Source organism: Gracilinanus agilis, chromosome 4, assembly GCF_016433145.1.
Source record: "Gracilinanus agilis isolate LMUSP501 chromosome 4, AgileGrace, whole genome shotgun sequence".
In the NCBI taxonomy this organism is placed as follows: domain Eukaryota; kingdom Metazoa; phylum Chordata; class Mammalia; order Didelphimorphia; family Didelphidae; genus Gracilinanus; species Gracilinanus agilis.
In genome coordinates this window covers 166,742,087-166,763,290 of record NC_058133.1, presented here as the reverse complement: position 1 = coordinate 166,763,290, position 21,204 = coordinate 166,742,087, and the positions used below count along the sequence as shown (strand labels likewise).

At 41.5% G+C, this 21,204-nt stretch overlaps 2 protein-coding genes across 2 annotated transcripts in view; both read left to right on the top strand.

Annotated features, from left to right (window-relative positions):
- Window positions 1-314: 314 nt before the first annotated feature.
- On the top strand, window positions 315-17,243 carry SLC25A44 (solute carrier family 25 member 44). The gene is made up of 4 exons (XM_044673633.1): window positions 315-381; window positions 6,226-6,863; window positions 10,062-10,189; window positions 14,785-17,243. Exons 2-4 carry the CDS (start codon window positions 6,239-6,241, stop codon window positions 14,971-14,973), a joined length of 942 nt encoding a protein of 313 aa, XP_044529568.1. The 5' UTR covers window positions 315-381; window positions 6,226-6,238; the 3' UTR covers window positions 14,974-17,243.
- Window positions 15,757-21,204, top strand: part of PMF1 (polyamine modulated factor 1) — a 22,475-nt gene continuing 17,027 nt past the window's right edge. The window contains exons 1-2 of the mRNA XM_044675038.1: window positions 15,757-15,782; window positions 17,406-17,648. Coding sequence (XP_044530973.1) covers window positions 15,757-15,782; window positions 17,406-17,648 — 269 coding nt within the window. The remainder of the gene's footprint in view (window positions 15,783-17,405; window positions 17,649-21,204) is intronic.

Sequence of the window (21,204 nt, the reverse complement as noted above, 5' to 3'; positions counted from 1 at the left end):
ATAAGAAAGGCAGATGCAGTTGGAGCTCGCTGAAGCGGAAGGGGGCGTGGCTTATGCCCTCTCCCAAGATGGCCTCTGAATCTCCCCATCAACACTGTCCTTGGAACCACGCCCGAACTCATCGACTGCATATAAACTTCAGCACACATTGGCTACGTCATCCGTCAATCAGCCCCACCTCTTTTCACTCACGGCAGTGGGCGGAGAAGGTCGATGACAGCTTAACTTCCGGTTCCGGCGGTGTGGGGAGCCGGGCCGATATGGAGGAAGATGCTGCCAGGTCCCGGCTGCCGGGAGCTGAAGCCAAGGCAGGAGCAACAGCCTAGGAGTGCCGGCCGGCAGGACGCCTGTACTGTCGACGGGCTGTCCGGAGTTCAGGAGGTAGGAAGCGGCTAGTGTACTGGAGCCAAGGCTGCGGGTGAGAGAGTTGGGGGAAGGGCGGGCTGTCTCTGAGGGCGGGGCGAGCGCCTGGGGCGGGGATAGGTGGAAGGCGGAGCCTTTGGGTTCCTAGGGGGTTGCCTTTGGGGCGCTAAGAGGGTATAGGGGGGGTTGAATCTGGGGTGTCAAGCACGGTATATATCTTTTGAGGGAGGGTGGCTGGACAGGATTCAGCTTTCCGGTCAGTATGAGGTCGGAAAAGGTGGATTTGGGGAAGTCGTGTGGCCCCTGCAGAGCAGGGTCATTTGGCATTTGTTTTGTGGAGCGGGGTCTCGGACGGGTGGGGGGTGGGGACGAAGAGCATGTTAAGAGCTGCGTTGCATTGTATATAGGTAATATTAGAGGAGAGAAGTTTGCATGGATGGTGTATTACTGAAGAGCTTGCATAAGGTAGTTATATAAGGGCTAACAGAGAGGCAGAAGCCTACTCATAAGGGTAAATGAGGTCATCTAGAATCAATCAATCCCTTGTGTGCCCATAACTGACTTTGTTGTTGGACTAGTAGAGGTTGGTGGAAGGAATTCGAGCCCCCTCACCATATTCCCCAGTTCCAGGTGTCTAGGGGAGACCGGTCATCAAAGAGAAGTTATGACTTGTGAGGCGATTTGAGAACTCTGCCCCAGTCAGTGACATCAAAAGGACTGAAGTTATAGACCTGGGCAATGATGATTTCCCCTGGGACCAGTCCTAATGAAATTAGGATGGAGTCAGCCATATCCTTTTGGTAGACTTTACTGGGTGGTTTGACTTTGCCACTCTTCTAGAGTATGACTTCCCAGGGCCAGAACCTTACCTATTCTGGGCTTTCCATTTCAGCTATCAACTTTTGTGCTTCTCCATAATGTGGAGAAATTGGAAGGCATTAGGCCATGCACACTATTAAAGAACCAGGAAAGAAACAAAGTAATTGGGTTGGTTGAATTTGGAAGATAAGGTTGAAGGGGAGTGGCTCTTTTAAGGGAAGTTCCATAAAGGAAAGTATTGGGGGCACCATCATAGCAGAAAGTATGGAGGTTTGACAGAAGGAAGAGATAATTCAGATACAACTGATTAACAATCACTGCCTGAAGGAACTGGGGGTGCTGGGTGCTCTGTGTGTCCCTCATTTTCTTCATATTCTTCTTCCCAAAATATTGAATCACCTCTGAGGAAAATCCTTTAGCTGCCTGTTAGCTTGGAAATAGTGTGAATCAGTAGCCTTAGGGTTCCCTTCTCTTTCAGAGAATTTAAAATAGACAAATGCAGGTGAAAGTGAAAGAGGAAAAAAGTGAGACCATAAGACCAGGAAACATAGGAACTTTGAGAAAGGTAAATTAATTAAGATAGTCTGGTGGTCTGTGATTTGTCATAAAGATTTTCAGGGCCAATTCCTCCTTTATCTACCTCTCCTTCTAAAATTGAACTCTTGAACTGATCTCACCCTCAGCCAGATTCTCCTTATCTCCTTTAACACTTTGTTCCTATCCCTCCCAGTGCATTGTGAGGTTTGCATAATTATAGCAGGAGGCCTGTCTTCCAGGAACCATGTTGATTTGTCCTAGGGAAACAGCATATTCAGCTACTCAGAAATTGGATTGAAAAAGCAGAAAAAGGTATTGATTTTTCCAGGGCAAACTGAAGCAGTGCCTGAGCATCTAGCTAGTCATCAGGGTCACTAAAACCTGGTGGCCCAAAGATGGAATTTCCACTCTTGTGCTTCCTGTTCTTGAAAAGGAACTCACAGTAAACATAGCATTGGGTGAACTATTGTGGAATCACCCACTCCCCAGCACAAAAAATCCTAACTCCTAAGGTTAGAAATGTATTGGGCACATTCCTGTGTCTATAATCAGGAAAATGGTAATGGCCTCCTTCTCTTCACACTCAGAATAGAAGACACTAAAACCAGGATGGGTGAATATCCACTCCAGAGAAGGAAGAAGAAAAAAGGAAGTGCCCTTCACCCTTCCCAGGCCCTGTCTCAGTATTGCTGTTTCTGTATTATCAATTTCAAGTAGTTATTCTCTTTGATCTCAAAGTCTTACCAATCTTATTTCTTATGACTTGCTACTCTAGCCAAGCCAGCCTGTTTCCTATGTTTTCATAGTCTTCTATTGCCAAATTTTTATTTAGGACAGTGATGGCAAACCTATGACGCATGTCAGCACTGACATGCATGGCCATTTTCACTTACAGAGAAGTATGGGGCCGAATGCCAAGGATGAAGCATTTGCTGTAGTGTAGTATAGACACTCTGTGCACTATAGATGACAATTCTACCTATGTTAATTTACCTATTTTGGTTTATTAAATACAGTTATATATTACAAGTATACAGTTTTGTTATTTAAACTATAAATATTGCAAAATTATGTTTTTTTCCCCGAAATGACACATCACCTGAGTTATGCTTGTTTTTTTTGACGAATTTTGACACAAGTTCAAAAGATTGCCAATCACTGATTTAGGCTGTTCTCCACTTAGAAAGGAATGGAAAGGGTGTTTTTGTCAAACCATGCCCCAATCCTGTGTTCAAAGTCTGCTTTATATCCTTTTCTTCCAAGGAAGAAAAGTATCCTGATGGAAATAACCCTTACCATTCATTTACTTTAAATAATTGACTCAACTCTCAACTCTTATGTACTCAGTTTGCTCTACAAGTATCCTTTGTTTCATGAAAGATTTGTTTCGTTAAGTTAAGTGAATTTCTCTAAATTGACTGTTACTTTAGTACAAAGTGACTTCTATTATAAAATCAAAAAGTTGTCCTCTGAAAAACATCTGCCAGGGGATAGTGTTGAAACCTTTAGACAAAGAAGAGATAAAGATACAGATCAGGCATTTGTAGTACTGGATGTTATAATACTGAGGATGTTTTTGCAACATTTGTCATTTTTTCAGCAGTCTGGATCTTCCCATTCATGTTGCCACTCCCTTTCCATAAAGCTTAAGAATTTTCCCCATTCCTCAGGATCCCCTGATTTCATAGTCAACTTAGTGTACAGGTATTTACAGTGCTAGAGTACTATTACATTATGACATAGAGCTATTAGAGATTATTGTATAATCTGTGATAGACCTCAGCCTAAAAATTCCTCAGACCAGAATTTCAGTCAAACCTACCTAATATACTTTAAGAGTCGGTTGTGTGTGGGGCAACTAGGAGGCACAGTGGATAGAGTGCCAGGCTTGGAGTCAGGAGAACCTGGGTTCAAATCTAGTATTAGACACTTCCTGATGGTGTGACCCTAGGCAAGTCACTTAACCTTATTTGCCTGGCCCTTACTTTTCTGTCCTAAAGCTACAACTAAGACAGAAAGTAAGACTTTTTTTTTTTTTTTAAAGAAAATCTACTGTGTGCCAGGCACTGTGCACTATAAGCTCTGGGAATTAAAAAAAAAAAAAAAAAAAAGCAAAAGACAGTCCTTTTATTCAAGAAGTTCACAGTCTAATGGGGAAGGGAGAGGAATCATACAAACAACTATTTACAAATAAGCTATATACAGAATAAATTAGAAGTAACCAATAAAAGGAAGGCATAGGAATTAAGAGGGGTTGGAAAAAGCTTCCTACCAGAGGTGAGATTTTAGCTGGACCTTGATGGAAAGTAAGAAAGTCAGGAGTCAGAGATGAGATAGGAGAGGCAATAGCCAGAGAAAATGTCTTGTTCAAGGAACAGCAGGGAAGTCAGTGCCACTGTATTAGAATGTATTTAGGAAACATGTAAGAAGTTAGAAGACTGGGAAAGTAGAGGGGAGTTGTTTACGAAGGGCTTTGAATAAATAGGATTTCATATTTGATCCTAGAAGTGATGGGGACCCTCAGATGTTTACTGTGTAGTTGGATGACCCTTTAAGAAAATCACTTTAGCTGCTAAATGGAGGATAGAGTAGAGTGGGGAGAGATTTGTGGCAGGTGGACTAATGAACAGGCTGTTGCAGTAGCACAGATGTGAGGAGCTGAAGTTCTGTCTGCACCAGGGTGATGGTAGTGTCAGAAGAGAGAAGAAGGAATATTTGAGGGATGTCATTCATTTGTTTTAGTTGTTTCCAATTCTTTGTGATCCCATTTGGCAAAGATACTGGAGTGGTTTGTCATTTCCTTTTTTGGTTCTTTTGACAGATGAGGAAACTGAAACAAACATGGTTAAGTGACTTGACCAGGATCATACAGGTAGTACATGTGTGAAGCCAAATTTGAATTTAAGTTTTTCAGGACCCAGGCTTGGCATTCTATCCATTGCACCACCTACCTGCCCTCTTAGAGATGTTACAAAGATGAAATAAGTCTTGGCAGTAGGCTCAATATGGACGTGAGAGATAGCAAAGAGTTAAGAATGGTACCTAGGTTGTGAGCCTGGGAGACTGTCAGGATGCAGTTATGCATAACAGTAATAGAGAAATTTAAAAAGAAGGAGGGGGGGCAGATAGGGAAAATAAGTTCATTTTTAAACATGTTGAATTTAAAATATCTATAGGATAACTAGTTCTAGATGTCTTATAGGCAGTTGGAGATGTTAGACTAGTCTGGATAAGTAGGTTTGAGAATAGTCAGCATCAAAGATGCTAATTGAATCCAAGGGAGCTGATGAGATCACCAAATGAAGTGATAGAGAGAAGATAAGAGTACCTAAGTACCTGGGACAGGGAAAAGCACACACAATGGGTTTTCAGGCCTGGGAACTTGGGAGTGAGAGTCTGACAAAACTTTAAGGAAACCTAGTCAACCTTCTCAAATAGGTGCTCTTTTCTTCCTTTTCCTGAAATGTATTCTCATAATTAAAGGGACATTTACCTTTGGCCTAGCTTTGTTCCTCCTGACTATCCAAGAAAATCTCTAATCAACTTGTCCTGTCAGTGGTGAGGATGTATGTGAGTGTGTGCTTTTGTGGGTGTTTTTCCGATTCTGTGTGCGTAGTACACTTTACCCCCCCCCCCCCCACCTCCAGCCCTCATTATTGAGAGAAAATGTGATCGATCCACTGAGTGATGTGGTGATTAAAAAGCAGGAAGAGGAAAACAGGATATGAGGATTCAGAAGGATTGGCATAAGGGACTGGAAATGGAGAGGTTTACTTATCAAAGAGGAAGAACTGACACTCCAGTCGTGAGGGAAAAGAGAGAGCATCATGCCAGATGGACCATTTAGCTTTCAGGAGGTAACTACGATAGGAGGAGCAATGACTTTGGGTCTCTGTATTTCCCTGTCTTGCTCAAGGCCGTGGGACAAATAGAAATTGAACATCTTTTGCCAGTCCCTAGAGACCTCACCCACTGGCAAATAGCCAGTCTGCTTCATTTTGGACCTTACTGGGAAGACTGAGGAGAAAATTACACAGCCCCTGACCAGGAATATGCTACCAGAGTCCAGGCAGAAATAAGGCAAATTATTCATGTATTTGGAGCTTCAGATCTAAGAGCTGCTTGTGGGCAGAATTAGAAGTGAAGCCAAGTGAAACAATTTAAGAACTTCTTAAAGTACAGGAATGTTTAAATTATTTGGAAGGGGCAGGGTGGGCAAACATGAGAGTATCAGGAATCTCTGTGGTTGGAAGGTTCAACCATTGTGAAGATTCAGAGAGTGGAAATGGACAGGGATGAACCTAAGACAGGGAGAAGTTTATCAGGCTAAAGTGGTGTTTGACTGGGATTCCTAGAAGGTGAAGGATTAGCTGGGATGCCTGGGGATATAATCTCAGAACTCAAATTGAAGAGATATTGGGCAGAGGAGTGCTGACCTTTCCCTTTGTACTGTTTCTCTTCCTCTTTTTCTCCACCTTGTTCCACTCCACTCCCTGCATTGCCTAGGCATTCAGGCACAATGGAGGATAAACGCAACATCCCAATCATTGAGTGGGAGCATCTGGACAAGAAGAAGTTCTACGTCTTTGGTTTGGCAATGACAATGATTATCCGAATCAGTGTCTATCCCTTCACCCTCATCCGCACTCGACTTCAGGTACAGAAGGGCAAGAGCCATTATCAAGGAACTTTTGATGCCTTTGTCAAGATTCTGCGGACAGATGGGGTGTTGGGCTTCTATCGGGGTTTCATGGTCAACACACTCACTCTGGTCTCTGGCCAATGTTATGTTACTACCTATGAGCTCACCCGAAGGTTTGTGTCGAAGTACAGCCAGAACAACACTGTGAAGTCCCTAGTGGCTGGTAGCTCAGCTTCACTGGTGGCCCAGAGTATAACAGTGCCCATTGATGTGGTCTCCCAGCACCTGATGATGCAACGCAAGGGTGAGAGCATGGGCCGATTCATGGTGTCTCAGCGTTCAGATGGCCGGGGTATACTGGCTTTTGGCCAAACCAGGTATATCATTCAGAAGATCCTGCAAGTCGATGGAATCCGGGGCTTCTACCGAGGTTATGTGGCTTCTCTGCTCACCTACATACCCAACAGTGCTTTATGGTGGCCCTTCTACCACTTTTATGCAGGTAGGCAAGGGTGAGGTGGGTAGTTGGTGAAGAGTGTAATACTGAACAGTGGTTGTAGTCACCAACAGTATGTGGGAACAGAATCAGAATTAGCTAGTGGAATGGGACATTGGAATGAGAAAGAAGCAATTAACTGTCCAGGGAAGGAATATTGAAAATAGGTTATAAATCCGGTGTAAGAGGGGAATTGCAAGAGATCCCCTGAGTTCTTTAGAGATCAGAGATCTTAGATATAAAGATGACAGGGATTTTAAAGAGCATTTAGTTGAAGCTCCTCCTCACCTCCCCCCACCCCCCCAATTGAAAATGGAAGCCTAGAGAGGTGGCAGAGCCTGAATTTAAACTCAGGTTCTCTGATTCCAAGTCCAGGACTCTTGATGCCTTCTTAGGGTAGGTATCTATATTTAGCATTGCTTCTGTTGTGAGATTTTAGGTGAAACTGAACCCTCAGAATCTCTTAATTTCTCTCTTTAAGGTGTAAGAAGTGTTTCTTTCCTAGCCTATAATTGCTTCCTTCCAATTAAGCTTCTGCTTTCCTTGCTGTATTGGAACAAATCTCAGAAGTTACCAGTGACATTCTGACCATTAGATTCAGTTACCTTTTCTCAGTTCTCCTCTTTGACCTGCCTGTAGCATTTGACACTGACCCACCCATTCCTTCTTAAAAGAAAACTTCTTCAAATGTTACCCCTTCCTTCATTTATCATTTTTCCTCTTTCTTTCTTTCCTTCTACTGCAAAATTTCTAGTGAGAAAAGTGGACAGCATACAAAGGATTCCTACAATACACAGAAAGTTGGATAAGATGATTTTTAACATATTGCCAACTCTTTAGATTCTAAAAACAGTCTTTATTCATTGCCTTCTTTACCTTCTTGAAATTTGTTTTTTTCATTGGCTTCCATAATCATGCACTGTTCTGTTTTTTCTCCCAATTTTCTACTTGTTACTTTTGTTGGTTTCTTCACACTCTATTTGTGAATGATCCTCAAAGTTCTGTCCTTGGTCCTTCTCAGTTTATTATTGTATTCCTTGGTAATTTCATTTAATCTCACATATCAATGACCTCCCAATCTATATTTTCAGTCTGGACCTCTCCATCTGTATGTCTTGCTGACTTTTTAAACTCAACAGGTCCAAAACTGAACCAATCAACAAAGCTATTTCTATACATGGAACTCTCTCTATGGAACTATCTGGGTGTGAATTCTCAGAGACATCTTTGGCTCCTTCCTGACATCCAATTGTCAAGACCTATCAGTACTACTATCTCTGTAGTATTTCAAGTACTTGTCCCTACTATCACATTTTCAGGATCATCTGAACTTCATTATCTTTTCCTAGACTCTCCTAACTCATATTAGTCAAAATTCCATTAAATCCAACCTGCACACTACTGCCGAATTAGTCTTCCTAAAGGGAAGGATTATGTCTCTTCATGGATCAGGAGACTTCTTTAAAAAAAATAATAATAAAATAAAAAAGCCTGTTCCCCTTCACTTAATTCCACACACCAGCCAAACAAGATATTTTCTGTGCTTTCCCACATCAGTGTGTTTGTGCAGTACCCACTACCTTAAATTCCATTTTTTCTGATTGCCAAAGTCTTGTTTCAAAGCCCATTTTAAATGCTACCTTCTCTATGAAACCTTTCCTGATTCCTCTTTGCCCAACTAGAAGTAGCTTCTCTGTCTTGTGAATGGTCCTGTATTCATGCCTCTCATAGTATCATTTTGAAGATGATTACTTCTTTTTCAGGGGTGTCATGTGCTCCTTAAATACAAGTATTCTTTTATTTTTGTATCTCCCTCAGTGCCTGGACATAACAGGTACTTAATAAATATGTCTTGAATGGATGAAATTGGATGGTTGCTTCGATTTTTGCCACCTTCTACTGCTTCCTTTCCATTGTTTCCCCTTTCCTTTCCTCACTCTCTATCAAAGTGAGAAATTGGACCTAGTTCATGTTGTAGCTTGCAGGTTTAGGGGCCAGTCCAGACAAGTCCATTTTGCTTGGTGTTGCCAATCTCAACATGTTCTGCCAGTTGCATAATTTCTATCCTCTGCCTTTTGGAGAGAAATAGAACATTCAGAAAGGAGATAGTGTTGCCAATCCAGTTTGCTTTTGTTGTCTCACCTTCAGCCAGAACTTTGGATTATCTACTGTGCTTTTGGGGAAAAGAGAATTAGAAACTGGAGAACCGAATTATAGGAATTTTGCCATATCAGTTGTGGTTTGTTTACAATGTCCTCAGGACTTCTCTTGGTCTTAAGTAGTATAAGAACAAATCACCAAAACTAAGAGAGGGAGATGAGAGGCAACAGGTGGTACCTTTTTTAGAAGTAATAGAGATTAGGGGGCCACTGGGTAGCTTAGCAGATTGAGAGCCAGACCTAGAGACAGGAGGTCCTAGGTTCAAATGTGACCTCAGACACTTTTTAGCTATGTGACCCTGGGCAAGTCACTTAACCCCCATTGCCTAGTCCTTACTAGTCTTCAGCCTTGGAACCAATACATAGTATTGATTCTAAGGTGGAAAATAAGGGTTTTAAAAAAAAGTAATAGAAATTGTGGCAAATCAGTCTGAAGAAGAAAATAGTGAAGGAAACTGACTCCATGTAGGAGATGAGCCCTCATTTTTTTTTTAATCTCTATTGAAGATATACTAAAGGAAATAGCAGCTTTTACAATGAGAGTGTGTGTGTGGGGAGATTGAGGCTAGATTCCAGGAAGACTTTCCTAACAATCTAGAAATATGTGTACTGAATAAGTGACACCATATTCTTTCTTAGTACTTTTGAAGAATAAGCTTCCATTGGCCTGGGCTTTGAGAAGAAGGTTTACTAGTTTTTCAGAGGAATGATTTTTCAGCTTAATTTGGGAATGGGAGGTATTCCAATAAAAGAAGCATAGGGTTAACATATCAGGAAGAACTCCCCATCTATCACATGAGAATAAATAAACAAGATGATAGAATCTGTTTCTCCAAAGGGGACATCTTCCATTCAAATTAGGTGATGTGATTTAAATGACATTTAGCAAGGATGGTATGGCAGAAGACAAGGAGAAGGTGGGGATGATTAAATGAAACGTGACCAACAGTGGAGTGGAGGATAGTCATCTTCAGGCAATTAGAAGCTAGGAGCAAAAGGGAGCTACTTGCAGGTCTTTATGTATTTGCTTTTATCCCCACTTCAGAGCAGCTCTCCCACATCTGTCCTAAAGACTGCCCCCACATAATCTTCCAAGCCATTTCTGGGCCCCTCGCTGCTGCTACTGCCTGTGTCATCACCAACCCAATGGACATCGTCCGAGCCAGGGTACAGGTAAGAAGTCTCTTTATCATTGATAAATCCTATCCTGAGTATGACCTCCCAGGCCAGTACTCTTCCAACTCCCATCTTCAATATCTGTCTTAATGTTTCTGCTCTTTTTTGGTTTTCATTCCTTTTTATTTTTCAAAATTACATGTTGATACAATTTTTTAATAATCATCTTCTGACATTTTATGATCCATATTCTCTCCCTCCCACCCTTCTCTTCTCCCCAAGACAGCAGGTAATATGATATAGGTTGTGCACGTGTTATCATACAATACATATTTTAATGTTCGTCATGTTGTGAAAGAAGACACATAATCGCTTACACTAGAGAAAATTTCATGGAGGAAATAAAGTGAAGAATAGCATGCTTCAATCTGCATTCAGACTCCATCAGATCCTTCTATGGCAGTGGATAGATTTTTTTCATCATGAGTCCCTTGGAGTTGTCTTGGATCCTTGCATTGCTGATTATAGTTAAGTCATTCACAGTTGATCATCGTACATTATTGCTGTTACTGTGTACAATGTTCTGTTCACCTGGTTCTGTTCATTTCACTTTTCATCACTTCATATAAGTCTTTACAGGGTTTTTTTTGTGATCATCTTGATCACTACTTACAGCGCAATGGTATTCCATTACAATCATATACCACAACTTGTTCAGCCATTCCCCAATTGATGGACACCCCTTCAGCTTCTAGTTCTTTGTCACCACAAAAAGAGCTAATATTTTTGTACAAGTAGGTTCTTTTTCCCTATCTTTGATCTTTTTGGAATACAGACCAAGTAGTGGTATTGTTGGGTCACAGGTTTGATGGCCCTCATGTTTCTATTTTGGCCCATTTCCCCATACCTGTTTTATCTTTATTCCTCCATTTTAGTCAGATCCCTTCTTGTAGTGCTTCACATTCACAGCCCATTCTACATTTGGATAGTTCTAATTATTAACAAATATTTCTTAGATGAAGCTTAAATCCATTTTACAGTGTTTTTTTTTTTTAAACCCTTAACTTCTGTGTATTGGCTCCTAGGTGGAAGAGTGGTAAGGGTGGGCAATGGGGGTCAAGTGACTTGCCCAGGGTCACACAGCTGGGAAGTGTCTGAGGCTGGATTTGAACCTAGGACCTCCCATCCCTGACTCTCAATCCACTGAGCTACCCAGCTGCCCCCCATTTTACAGTTTTGATGTTTTGTTTAATTTTGTCCTCTGGGGCCAGTCAGAAGTATAATCTTTCTTCCATGTGATAGTCTTTCAAGTACATGAAGATCCTCTTAACCTTCCTAACTTTGTTCTTTAGGTTAAACATTTCTACTTTTTAATTTCTTCCCTTGGTCTTATCTCAAGACCTTTCATTATCCTCATTTCCCTCCTAGGGCTGCTCTCTGGTGTATTGATGTCTTCTTAAAAAAGTGGTATCCAGAATTGAACACAAAAGTACTGATGTGGCCTGACTGTGGTAAAGGACAGCAAGTTATATCCCAAGTCTTAGTGACTAGGGAGTCTTTCAAAGGCAGACTAAGGTCACAGTAGCTTTTTCTGAATGCTATATTATACTGCAGGCTTTCATTGAGCCTGCATTCCACTGAAATCTTCAGATCACTGGCAAATGAACTGCTCTCTGACCTACATTACCTCAATCTACTTATGAAGTTAATTTTTTAAACTCATTTGTAAGATTTTACATTGATCCCAATTAAATTTCATTCAGCCAGCATTCTAGCTATCAAGGGTCTTGGCGGGGGCAGGGAGCAGACCTTTTTTTAATTTTATATATTTGTTTATGTTAAAGTTCCCAGGTATTTCCCACCTTCCCCTCCCTGCACTATTTTATTAAAAAAATATGTATAAGTAAAACTATGACTTGCTTGTTTCAGTTTATCAGTTCTTTCTCTGGAGGTGAATATGAACAAGATATTCTTCAAACAATATTTCTGCTGTTATATATATTCTATTGGCTCTGTTTGTTTTGCTCTTTATGTAGGTTTTTCCATGTTTTTAAAAAAATTAACATGCTCGTCATTTTTTATAGTGTGGTATTATTCCATCACAGTCATATGCTACAACTTGTTTATCCATTCCCCAGCTGATGGGCATTCCCCCAATTTCTTGTTCTTTGTTACCACAAAGAGAGCTGCTATAAATATTTTAGAACATTATAGATTCTTTTCCTTTTTCTCTGATCACCTTAGGAAACAAAAATAATAGTGGATTCTGATTCTATTATCTAACATGTTAGCTGTCCTTCCTAGCTATGTATCATCTACATATGTGAGGAACTATATCCAAGTCATCAATAAAAATGTTAGCTAAAAAAAAAAGTAAAAATGTTAATTAGCACAGATTGAATCACAAATCCCTGGGATGCTCCACTAGAGAGCTCCCTCAGGCTGACTTGGTGGTGGTGGTGGTGATCGTTGTTTAGTCATTTTAGTTTTTAGTGTTTGGTTTTTGTTTTAGTTCTGTCTGAGTCTTTGTGACCCATTTGTAGTTTTCTTGGCAAAGATACTGGATAAATTTGCCATTCCCTTCTCTATCTCATTTTACAGATGAGGAAACTGAGGCAAATGGGCTAGTAAGTGTCTGAGGCCAGATTTGAACTCAAATGATGAGCCTGGCACTCTCTTCACTATGCCACTTAGCTGATATTCATCCTTGAATAACACCTCTGGGTTCAGTCAGCCTGCCCCTCTGTCTACCTGAACTCCTCTGGGATATGGATCTTGCCCCAGATGCTGGGAGTTGGTCCAGAGAGTATAGGCTTCTACCTTCAAGGATTCCCCAGTTTGATGAGAGAAACAGGTCAGATACAGAGACTTGGCAGATGATTAAGAGGAAAGATATTTGGGGAAAGTTGAAGGGAACAGAATCAAAGCAAGTTATAGAAAAGATTTCTGTAGAGAGGGAACTGTGGAACAGGGTTCCACATTTATATTTACATAGCACTTTAAGGTTTGCAAAACATTTTCCTCACTGAAACCTTGGAGGAGGTAGGAAGTTGAAGTATCTCCATTTTATAGATGAGACAACTGAAACTGAACATTTAAGTGACTGGACCATGGTCCCATAGCTAGCAGGTGTCAGAAATGAGACTTGGCTAAATATCTGTGGACTCTTTTCCATTGTACCACAGGTTAAGAAAGTCAGGGATAGAGTTGGGTAGAGAGGAATCTAGAAGTTCTGCTTGAGGCTAAGAAGACATCTTCTGTGAAGACTTAGGTATAGGTATAGAAGGCCCAGAACTTTAGGAGTTTATTTGCTAGCATATCCAAATGCTGTAATCTGTAATAAATCTAGTTAGATTGAAAAAATTCTATCCTATACTCTAACTATGAATTATGATTATAAGAGAAAAAGAAACTTTGGCTCCACGAGCCTTAAGCATATTGTAGAATGTGTAGAAACAGATTGCCCCATGTTTTACTTCTGATGTCCTCCCTGATGGGGAAAAATCCCTTACCTGCGATTTATGTCCTCCCTGATGGAGACAACTCTACTTCCAAATGTATGAGCTCCACTACTGATGGTCACTCAGGGCCCCTGTCTGGGTGCCAAATGATAGAGCCCCTTTTGGGGGGCAGAACGGGAACCCAAAGTTCCTCGAGTAAGGGTGATGGAAAAGAAGATAGACAAGACAAAGTTTGGGATTGGAAGGGCCTCAGTTGCTGTTTATTGAATGAATATACAAGCTTTTAAAGGTAAAAACCACAAAGAATTTTTCTCATGAAAATTCAAGTAACTTTCTCAAAACAAGGTAGCCTTGAGAGATGAGCCTTGAGCAAGGAACTGAAGATGTGGGAAACCAGGGACATAATAGGAACTAAGAAAGGGGGAGAAGCAGGTGCTGATAAAACATGTTTTTATGACTGGGAAAGGGAGCCTGGGAAAAGAAGCATGGAAAAGGATTATTGCCTCAAATCAGCAACTTATAGAGAAATGTGGAAACTGAGGGAATCAGCTATTTTGTTGGTGGTAAATGTAGAAACTGAGGGATCTCAGGTCTTAGTCAGACCCTGGACCTCACCTGACATCAGGGGTCAACAGACCTTTGCCTTTTCAGACCCTGAGACCTAAGTCCCTAACACTTAGGTAGGAGAGAATGAAGTATGGAGAAGAAAGGGTTTTGTCTTCCTATAGGTCACCCTAAACCATAGATAGTGTCTCCTAAAGATAGAGTTGCTGCTGAGGAGATATCCAGAAAAAGAATAGAAAAGGTTCCTCGCTTTCTAAAGTCTCTAGAGGGAATTTTTAGGAGAGAAGGAAAAAAGAATGGAGGAACCAGCCAGCCAGAGTTCTGATGTTAGTGGGGGTGAGGATAGTGAAGTCTTTTAAAAGAAAACAAACAATATAGCTTCATTGATATGGCATAGTGGATAGAATTCTAGGCTTGGAGTCAAATGGCCTCAGTTCATGTCTGGCTCTCTTCTGAGCCTCAGTTTCTTCATCAGTAAAGCAGGGATAATGGTACCTGTTCTGTGTCATATAAGGCTACTGTGAGGATCAAAGGAGATATTATTTGTAAAGCACTCTGCACATTTTAAAGAGCTATATATCTTTTATTATTAATATACTGATTCTTTCTCCCTGTTGGTTTTTGCAGGTGGAGGGCAAGAGCTCAATCATATTGACCTTCAAGCAGCTATTGGCAGAGGAGGGGCCCTGGGGCTTCATGAAGGGTCTCTCTGCCAGGATTATTTCAGCCACACCCTCCACCATTTTCATAGTGATTGGCTATGAGAGTCTCAAGAAGTTCAGCCTTCGGCCAGAACTAGTAGACTCTACTCACTAGAAATAGGTGATAGGGAGAAGAGCCTGCCATGCCTCGAAGAGAGGGACAGAGAGAAAAGAGACAATACCCTCCCCTGACCATGCACACAGTTCTCAGCTGTACTAGCTGCCTGGAAAGGGGACAACAAACTGCCCTCATTGAATAGGCTTTGAGCTTGGATCCCTAGCTTATCCTGTTTTTAACTCTCTGGCTAAACTGAGCCCCCTTATCCAGGCTTCCTTTTTCAACCCTTAACCAATCCCTTTTTTAAAAGGGATGAGTAAAGGAACCTTTCTCAGCTTCCCTCCATCATCATCCTTAGGATGTACATAATTTACTTTTCACTCTTCTTTCCCCTTTGACTGCTTTTCCAGCCTTCAAGGGACCATGCCCTGGCTTCCTATCTTAAGTCAGCTGATTCTTAATTCTTTTAGGATGGAGCTGCCAAGAAAATTGTAATGTCTTTCCCTCACCATGGAGGGAGCAGCAGAGAACCTCTGGTTGTCTGGAAAATTCTTCCCTCTTTGGGGAAGTTGATAGTTTGGGATGAGGGAATGGGAAGAAATTCTATGGATTCAATATGTTTGTTTAAAATTTGTGAACCAGCCTATTGTCTTAAGTCCTGCTAGAACATCATTCCTGCAACTGGACCCCATAGCAGTTAGAATATGTACCTTTTACCCCACCCCTTATTCCTTATAGCCCCTCATATTCCCTTAGTCTAGTTCCCAGTGGGCTTTAGACAGCACCTTTGACTACTGGTTCCCCACCCCATCCCCCCAAACATTTTCAGTAGTAGGCATGATGCCTGCAAAACTGATGCTGGCTAAGTAGAGCAGGCCTAAAGTAGCACTCAAAACAGTTAGATTGATCATGTCGAGGGTTTGAAAAAAGAGAGGAGGAAGAATACTAATAAAAAGGAGGGGAAAGCCTGTCATGACAGGTCATCTTCAGCTCTGGACACTTCCAGCCATTGATACATTTCTTTCAGCAATGACAGCAGATACCATCTATCCCCTAATGAGCACCTCAGCTGAAGAATAGTAATCTTTATAGGGTGTTGATATCAGTTCACACCCAGAGGTATTGGAAATTACCTGAGGCACTAAACCTAGAAGTATGGTGATGGTGGGGAGCAGCCCCATAAACCCAACTACCCAAGAACCAGTTCTTAGAAGGGGGAAGGGTTCCTCTCCATTCACAGCTACTGACATTTTACCAGCATGATACTGCCAAAATTTCCTGTTGAAGCCCTCCAAAACCCTGGGAAATTGAACCGTCATTCCTCACTGCAACTCACAGAGTAAATCAGTTAGTCAACCTTGCTAATTTTCTGGTGGGGCTACTGAGTTGGTTCCTGGCATAGGTGCCTTGGGTAGGACCTCTTCTCCCCATCCCTAGGAAAGGCTAGGTGCCTTTCCATTGAAAGGTGCTAGCTTCCCAAATAAACTTGATATTTCTTGTCCTCTATACCCCTACCCTGCCCCCAGGTATTTTGGAAATAACCTCTATATTTTACTTTCTCTGTATCACCTCTGATTTCCATATGCATATTTGTGTCTTTAAATCTGTCTTCTTTTAGTCTCTCATTTTCCCTTCTTCTCAGGTCCTTTTCCCCATCTCTCAATGGAATCTGCTTCATTCTCTTTACCATCAGTATAAAACCCTGGCTTCTCTTGGTTCCAGGCCTCTGTCCTGCAAGACTTTAATTTCAGGTACCCTCCTCTATTGTAGGGATTGAGTAGAAGTACTGTAGGAATTTAGAGGTGATTGCACTCCCCTTCAATACCTCCCCAGTGATGACTCTTCTGCTTACCTAGACCCCTTGTGTCTTGCTATTTTCTAGTACGCGTAACCTCATCTTGCTCCACAACTGTTGCTCCTGACTTTTAAGGTATAAGGTAGTGTCTTAAAAGGGACTTAGACCCACTCATAGATTTTATTTGTAGCTTAGGGATTGGGTAGTGACCCCCTCCCCCCCAAACCCTGAGTCCAGCAGTGGCAGGAGAGAAGAGGGCTATTGGAATATTAAATATTAAATCCATTAGGAAAAAAATAAATTGGGGCAGGCTGGAGTGTCTGTGTTAATCTGTCAGAGCTAAAGTTCTCGAGGGAGGGAAGCAGGAAACCACGTGGTTTGGTTGTGAAGGCTTGGGCAGAGAAGATGCAGAAACGCACGGACTGTTCTTTGACCATTTATACTAAGTGACACATTGTGATTATTCAAACAGGTTTCACTGTTGCACTGTAATTAAGTCTTTGACGTAGAATTAAAAATTTTTATTGTTTGAGCCCCTCGGTGTTGTCATATGCCCTGCTTGCGGAAGTCTGAGACGAGAACCAAAGACAAAAGTTTTAAGTCTTTACCACCACCGGGCGTGGCTAACAGCCGGGCGCTGATCACTAGGGGTGGCTGGGTGCCGGTAACAGTCATTCCACTGCCTCCAATCGAGGGGACGAGGTCGTGGGATCGACCAATTGTGTTGCGAGGCGGGCGGGGCCGTTGCATTTTGGCGGTTAGACTTTAACATGGCGAACGCGAGCGGCAGTAACGGCGGCGGCGGGAGCAGCAGCGGCGAGGTAATGGGAGGCGAGGAGCCGTCACTGGCGGAGGAGTCTGCCACTCACATACCGAAGGTAAAGCTTCTGGACACCGTGGTAGACACTTTTCTTCAGAAGCTAGTGTCCGCCGGAAGGTAAGGCGAAGCTAAATGAATGCATTCTGAATTCTCGCGAGTGCTCTAATCTCGGGAACCCAGGGGAGGGAAGATTAAAGTCCAAATCTCGCGAGATTTTAGCTTCCTGACTACTCACGTGGTTGCCCCCTGGTTGAGCTCAAGCTTTTTAACCTGTAGGGGGCGGTAGGTCCAAGTTATATGAGAGGCATTCAAATAGCGAAGCAGATATGTTAAGTGATTGTAACTGCGCGTTTAGTTTCTGTAGTGGAATGGGGACCGAACTCCGCAGCAAGTGGTTAAGTTCCCGTAAGTCCGCCTTTGAATCAGAAGTTCGAGGTCGACCTCAGACAGGGCGCAGAGGCGCTGGCCCCGGGCGGTTTTCTAGATGACGAATGGCCGAAGGTATACAATAGTGTTGGAAACTTTTTGCACTCGGAGCTCCACACCCGCAGGGAGCCACGGGCTGAGACCATAAAAATGTGCAAGGCCGTAAGGAAACACATGTTTCCCCGTCTTTAACAGCTTTTCCCAGAACCACATACTTCTGTCAGTTCAATTCGACGTACACCAAGCTTCTGCTATGTGCGGGGCAACACAGAAGCAAAAATGAAATAGCCGTACCCATTAAGAAGTTTGCAAAATAAGTTTATATTCTCCTTTTTATCCGCTTTTTAAAAATTCTGCTTTTTATCTTTTTTTTCCCCAGGCAGCTTACCTGCTCCATAATTCTCTTTGCTGGGCAGTGCTTACTCTGTGCTAGGCAGTCTGCTTAGAGGCAGAGCACAAAGAAAAGGCAAAATCCGCCCCTGCCCTCCAGGAGATTACATTCTAATAGGGGAGCTGTAACCCATATAGGAATATGCTATATATATATATAAACTGGACTATATATGTGTATGATATATACACACACACACAAGTAGAAGAGAAGGCCTTCTGTAGAAGGTGTCATTTGAGCTTAATCATGAAGGAAAACATTTTTTAAGAGGCAGAGGTCAGGAGAGAGGCCATTCCAGGCATGGAGAAAGTACAAAGGAATAGTGTTTGGACTGAGAAAAAGCAAGTAGGTCAGTGTGACTAAACCATAGAGAGCATAAAAGGGAGTAATATCTAATAAGTGGAGGAAGGTAAGTTGGGAATAGATTGTGAAGAGCTTTAAATGCCAAACAGGAGTCTATTTGACAGGAAGCCACAGAAGTTTGTTGAGGAGAGGTGACATAATGAGAATTGTCCATTAGAAAAATCTGTAAGAGTTGGAGAAAAGAAAGAGGGAGAGACCAAATAGAGGCCACTGAAAAAAGTACAGATAGGAGGCCTTAAAAGCCAGAATTAGAGCAGCTGCCATGAGCAGAGAGGAGATAAAGGACACAAAATATATTGTGGAAGTAGAAATAAGATTTGGCAAGAAATTTGAAAGAATTTTTGGGGTGAGGGAAGTTGAGAGAAGTTGAGGATGATGCTGAAGGGTCCCTGTCACCTCTGTAATAAAATACAGACTTCTTGGCATGTCATTTAAAGCCCTCTACAACTCACTTATCCTTTTAGCCTTATTTCACCTCATTTCCCTCATCCAGTCTTTGTTCTAGCCAAACTGACTTATTCTCTATTCCTTGTGTATATATGAAATTGTGTATATATGAAATATACACAATATTTCATCTCCCACCTTTGCCTTTGTTCTAGGCTTCCCTTCCTTCTCTCCATCTTTTAGGATACCTAGTTTCAAACCTTCAGGGCTTAGTTTAAGTACCTCTCCTATTCAAAGCCACCTTTGATTTTTCTAGTTGTCTGTGACCTCTCCCTCCCCAAAATACCATACATTTATTTATGTTCACATTGTACCCTCTCAGAAGAGTGTCACCTCTTGGAGGACAGAGACCATTTTATTTTTTGCTTAAAGGAATACAATGTTTTCCTCTTTCCATCTGTTCAAAGATATATACAATATAATACATGTCCCTAGCACTTTACACAGAATTCAACAAACATTTAAGTACCTGTCCTGTGAAAGGGGAATTAAGCTTATTCCAACTGACTCTAGAAGATGAACCAGGACAAGTAGGTGGAATAATAATAATGATGATGATAGTCAACATTTATATAGCATTTACAAAGCACCTTACATATATTATCTCATTGGATCCTTAGAACAACCCTGTGAAGCAAGTGCTATCAAAGAGACAAACTGAGGACTGATCTATCAGAAAACTTCCTGGCAATGGGAGCTGTCAAAAAGCAGAATGAGCTGCCTTAGGAATTAGTATATTTCCCCTTACTAGAAGTCTTCTAGCAAAGACTGAATGATCACTTTTCAGGTATGTTGCAGGCAGTCAGGTAGAATATATGGATAGAGCTTTGGGCCTGGAGTCAGGAGGATCCTTCCTCAAACATTTCCTTGCTGTGTAACATTGGGCAAAAGTATTTAACTTCTGCCTCAGTTCCCTCATCTGTAAAATGGAGCTAAAAATAACACCTACCTACCAGGGTTGATCAAATGAGCTAATATTTGTAACTTGGCACACAGTAGACACTTTATAATTGCTCATGATAATATGTGTATAACCTAGCTCGAATTGCTTGCCAGCTCCAAGAGAGGAAAGAAGGGAGACAATTTGAATCATATAACTTCAAAAAACTAATGTAGAAATTTGTTATTACGTATAATTGGTAAAAAAGAATGGCAATAAATAAGTAACTTAATAATTGTTCATTCCCTTGTTCCTCTCCCTAGTTCTTGTTAAGCTCCAGGTTAAAGCAGATGTCAGGATGCTAAAGTGACTAGATTTACTTATAGTCGCACAGATAGTTATTGTCAGAGCCAGTGCTGCAGCCTCACTCTCCTGACTGCCAAATGAAATACTCTTTTACCCTTTTCTTTAGCCTTTTTTAACCAAAGCTATTCATGAGGAGCAAAATGGACTCTGGAGCTTCACTGTTCTCTTGTCCTCTCTCTGCCCCCTGCTGGGTTTGCTCGGTAGTAAAAGGGAAAGAGGAGGGAGAAGTCAAAGAGCCTAGTTAATGGGCAAAATGAATACTTTAGCCCCCAAGTTAATAGCACAAGTCTTCATGCAAGTAAATATATCTAGATAGAAATCAGCATATTGGCACATAGGAACCACTAAAGTACAAGAAAAGCTTAAATAATGGGCCTAAAAATAATAATTTTTAAAACAACATTTTGGGTTTTTTTAAAGCTTCCAAAAACAACGCTTATGTTAATGGTGAAATAAATGCATTGAATTTTTAAAAATGGTTTAGATCAAATTTTTTTTTGCTTTAGTTGCTTAAATTCAATAAATGTGGTTTTTAAAAAACCACTTATTGTTTAGGGCTTAAGTCAAGCTTTTCCTTACACTGTTCAATTTACAGGCATATGTCCTTATTCTGGTTTCTTACTATCACTAGATCAGTAAGAATCCAGACCTGAGAGGCCCCATGTAGAGGTAAGGGAGAGACAGTAGAACCTCAACCATGAACCTTGGCAGAGATGAACTTGGGTTCACCTAAAGGGGAAACCTAAAGCCTTACCTTTATGCTTTTAGTACCTGATGACCTGATGTAAAAGGATGACTGG